The following is a 4,675-nucleotide window of genomic DNA, read 5'->3' on the forward strand; positions in this document are numbered from 1 at the left end:
CATGGCTACAAACGAAGGATAACAATTCAAAGAAGGGAGTAAGTTAAGATCAATCCTTATTTACTTACTCCCTTTAAGGTAGGAAATAGTGTTTAATTTATTCATTTGACAGTTAATGTAGGACCTTAAAAAGATGCTGAACGAGGTTCAACCATACACTTTCACGTATGCCATTCGTTTTCAATAAAGTTCAAACAAGGTAACTAGGGATAAAATATATCAATGGGTAGCTTGAAAGACTAAAACGATTCAAAAAAATTTCCTAAATCATTCCTAAATAACAATATACCTGTATCTCGCCTCGAAGGGTGTCCGGACAAGTTCTAGACAACATCTCAATCCACAATCAAATCGTACAAATTCAATCAGTGCAAGGACAATCTAACAACTTTGACAGAATATATCAACTACAAAATTTTCATCGTGCAAGCTCAAAGGGCAACTAGAGATAGAGTTAATTCAAAGAAAACAGGCCCAAAACATCAAACAATGCCTCAATAATATCCATGCTTGCACGTCTCTAGCTCGGAATCAAGTGAAAATCACCGAGTATATAGGAAATTATTCATTCAATTATCTCCACCAGTCCAGAATTGGATAGATAGGCAGATAATCATGGACATCATGCAATAAATTTTTTTTTTCATCATTGGCCATGCTTCCATTTCTTTCTTGACTTTCATACAACTCAAAACAACCAGCTTAACACACAATTTAATAACTTAAGAATAAAACAAACAAACAACATGCAGACAACTAACAACACACTTTAACAACATTTTCACAAAATGACCCCCCAAACTTAGATACAATCATTGTCCCTAATGATTGAAAATAATAAAAAGAACGAGGACACGTACCTACGACACCACGCATCAGGACGCGGTGTCATCAACATCACCATCAACTTCAGTTTCATCATCTTCTCCATGGGATGAAGTCTCAGCATCTACAGTATCATCAGGAGACCATTGTGTGGGGGGTAGATAGCGCACAATCGTAGGTGGATCATTCTGAGCAAGAGCTGCGGTGAAATCATGCATATATGCCATGTGCTCACGCATCATCTTCCATTGCTTCTTAATCTGAGATATCACATCATTCGAATCATCATGTACAAGATGATCTGTGGCCGAATGCGAGGGTAGTGATGAAGGACCTTCCAAACGAAGAGGAGCTAGCTCAAAGTGTTGTGGCGGTTCCGAGGGCTGTGGTGGTGGATGGGCAGCAGCTCGTGTCTGTCTCTTCTTCTTGTCCCTCTTCAGTATAGAAACGAGCTCAATAGGAGCTCGTGTAGCTTGAATTTGCTCCACAACATCGTTCCATACAACTCCAGCAAAGTGGCAAAGACCCGTAATCAATGATGAATGAGCCATATTTATAGACGAAGATCCTTTGACAACATTCAGTGATCGAATTTTGGATTACACAAGCAAAATCAATAGTCCTACCCATCACTATGAAATAAACCAAACTTGCCCTTTTCTTCGTCACATCCGATGTATGCCTAGATGGAAACATCCTGGCAGCTACAAACTCATGCCAATTTTTCGGCTCCCTCTTAAGTAATCTTGATAAGAACGTCACCGGAGCTCCTTGCACATTCAGCTTCCACTCACCACCATCATGACATAAGGTTCGAATCACTAATTTAGCATAAAATAGACCACTATTGAATGTCTGATACTCATCCTCTTCAATGTTCTGCATGTCATAAAAAGCGTTAATAGTACGTCTATCAAACGCTACCATATTTCCCCGAACCCTGACGTGATAATTTTCATGTTTAACTTTGAAGTTCGCATAAAATTCACGAACTAAAGACATCACTGCATATTGCGGTGGCTTAACAAACGCCTCCCAACCACGTCGACGAGCTTCTACTAAAGTCACGGCATCGTACATGCTCATATACATACCCCTCTCCTTGTGCATTATTTTTTCTAACAACTTGGTATAATTCCCCGCTGCCTTGGCATTCCAAAAATGCCTTTTATCAAATTGTGCCTGCGCCGACGACGAAGAAGGTGCTCCATTTCCTTTAGTATTTGGAGGCATTTTGAATCAACAAAATATCAACGAACCACCTTCAATCACGTGATCAAAAGCCCACAATTCTAACCCAACAATTCAAATGATAATCAAACAGACAATTCAACAAACACCTAATATGCGCTATTTCAAATGTTCGTTTTACACCTTCAATCAATTTTTTCAACACCAAGTAAAGAATCAATTACCTCACCTCACTACTAGAGAGCACCTTCGATTTTGGGGTTAAATTTTCGACTTTGATGCACCGAGAAGATGAAACCTCAAGAACCCTAAATCCCCAATTTGCACATTGATGAAGGCAAGGAAGATCATAGATGATTGTACCTTAACTCGATGATGAATTCGTGAAGATATCACAAAATTTCAGTTATCAGTGAGAATTTGTGGAGAATGAAATGTCTCCAATATTTCAACCTTGAAGGAACGAGAGAATGTTGGGAGGCCCCTATTTTATTTCTGAAGTATCGAACAAGCGCTTCTGCGCATTGGAGGTAGCGCTTGTGCGCTTAAGGTACGCATGTTTACTCTTTTGGACATGAGACGAAGCGCCTCTGCGCATGAGATCCACGCATGTGCTGCACTTCTGCGCTTAAGGTTCGCATGTTTGGATAAAAATATGTAACAATTTTAAGCAAAAATCAGAACTAAGAAAATAAAACACCAAAATTTGAACAGAAAGAAAAAAAATAATAAAATAATAAAATAAAATAATAATAATAATAATAATAATAATAATTATTATTATAAAATAAATACTAAAAAGAAATCGCTTGGGTTGCCTCCCAAGAAGCGCTTGTTTTAGAGTCATCAGCCCGAATTTCTCCGGTCTTAGGCGGTTGTCACTTTGGTTGGGGCCTTCCCTTTCTCTTTCACCCTCCAAACATACTCCACAAACCGCTTTTTAAATTTCTCTTTTTTTTTTCTTATTTTTCTTCTTTGGTACACTCGGCTCTTTATCCTTTGGCGATTTTCTACCTCACTAACATCTTTGTTACGACATTCGAACTTCTCGACTCGATCAATCATGAACAATTCTTGCATGGATGAATTATTAGCTTTCTTGAATATGTTAAAAATTACTTTTTCACCTTCCACACCCATGGTCAATTCACCGTTCTTGACATCTATTTTGACATCAGCAGTAGCAAAACATGGTCGCCCAAAAATCAATGGTGCATCATGATCCTCTTCCATGTCCAAAATCACGAAATAGGCTGAAAAAATAAATTTATCCACCTTGACTAACACATCTTCAACTACTCCACGTGGATACGCTATGCTTCTATCAGCAAGCTGCAAGGTGATTGTGGCCGGTTTAACCTCTCCAAGCTCCAGAACCCTGTAAATAGACAACTACATCAAATTAATTCTCGCTCCTAAATCACATAAAGCTCTACTTACCTGAGCACCACCAATAGAACAAGGAATAGTAAAACTCCCTGGATCCTTCAGCTTTTGGGGCATATTCTTTTGGAGAATTGCGCTGCACTCCTCAGTCAAGTTCACTACCTTATTCTCTTGCAACCTTCTCTTCTTGGACATCTCCTCCTTAATAAATGTTTCATAGTACGGAATTTGCTCCAAAACATCAGAAAAGGGGACGTTGATGTGTATCTTCTTGAAAATATCCAAAAATTTTGTGAACTGCTCATCCAATGTTTTTTTTTGGAACCTCTGTGGGTATGAAAGCCGTGGCTTATAGATCGATTTCGGCTCAGGTTCACTCTTTTTCTCCTCAACTTTCTTCTCAATTTTATTCTCAATTGCAGAATTTTAGACGTTCTTTTCCTCTACCAAATTTTCGGTCCCCTCAGATCTTTCACTCTCATATTTACTTCCTTCAGCCCCTATTCGTTTCCCACTCCGCAACTCTATGACCTTGCAATGTTCTATTGGATTCACCTCAGTATTACTTGGGAACTGACCTCTTTTATTATCTTTCAATGCATTCGCTAGCTGTCCAATTTGTGTCTCCATAGATTCATCATAGTGCCCATGTTGAACACAAGCGTCTCCAAGCTATCAAGATGATTTTCAGTTCTCGCCATCCTCTTACCAGATTCAGTAACAAAAGTTCTCACCACATCTTCCAACGACGACTTTCCCTCACCCTTGTTTGTATTGAACCCCGGAGGAGGATTCAACACATTCTTATTGTTGGAAGACAAAAAATTCTCATGGTTACGTAAGCAGGGTGATAAGTATTAAGAATAGGGTTACTGGCCGACCAATTCGGTATTTAATAAATACATGCAAGCGCACCAGGTCAAGTTATAGTAAGTAGACAAAGAGTCCATATGTCGAACCCACATGGACTGATTTACGGGTTACCAAAATATGATTATTTAAACTTAATCTAGACCAAGAAATAAAGGTTGATTTGATTTATTCAATTAAAATAAAATTTATAAATAATTACTAATAAAATAAATTCAAGTAAAAATGCAGCAAGAAATTTGGAATGAACTTCAATAATGAGAGATTCGATCAAGTACACATGTAGGTACCGAACAAATCATGCGAACGAGTGACAGATCTATCCAGATTTAATCTTAAATCACGGTGAACTATCTTATCTTGTTTAACAATCTATGTCTAGAATTTGTTAAACCTATTCAAA

General features: G+C 38.2%; 1 protein-coding gene across 1 annotated transcript; it reads right to left on the reverse strand.

Moving 5' to 3' along the window:
* Window positions 1-2,883: 2,883 nt before the first annotated feature.
* LOC140873984 (uncharacterized) lies at window positions 2,884-4,032 on the reverse strand. The gene is made up of 3 exons (XM_073277266.1): window positions 3,850-4,032; window positions 3,457-3,672; window positions 2,884-3,408 (listed from the first exon to the last, which is right to left on the reverse strand). Exons 1-3 carry the CDS (start codon window positions 4,030-4,032, stop codon window positions 2,884-2,886), a joined length of 924 nt encoding a protein of 307 aa, XP_073133367.1.
* Between the last annotated feature and the right edge of the window lie 643 nt (window positions 4,033-4,675).

Source organism: Henckelia pumila, chromosome 1, assembly GCF_033568475.1.
Source record: "Henckelia pumila isolate YLH828 chromosome 1, ASM3356847v2, whole genome shotgun sequence".
In the NCBI taxonomy this organism is placed as follows: domain Eukaryota; kingdom Viridiplantae; phylum Streptophyta; class Magnoliopsida; order Lamiales; family Gesneriaceae; genus Henckelia; species Henckelia pumila.

Excerpts from the sequence above, each read along its gene's own strand:
- LOC140873984 (XM_073277266.1), bottom strand. The coding sequence starts at position 4,032 with ATGGAGACACAAATTGGACAGCTAGCGAATGCATTGAAAGATAATAAA. Across the intron at positions 3,673-3,849 it reads CTGAGGGGACCGAAAATTTG|AAGATACACATCAACGTCCC; the intron begins GTAGAGGAAAAG and ends GATATTTTCAAG. Across the intron at positions 3,409-3,456 it reads GTTCTATTGGTGGTGCTCAG|TTGTCTATTTACAGGGTTCT; the intron begins GTAAGTAGAGCT and ends AATTTGATGTAG.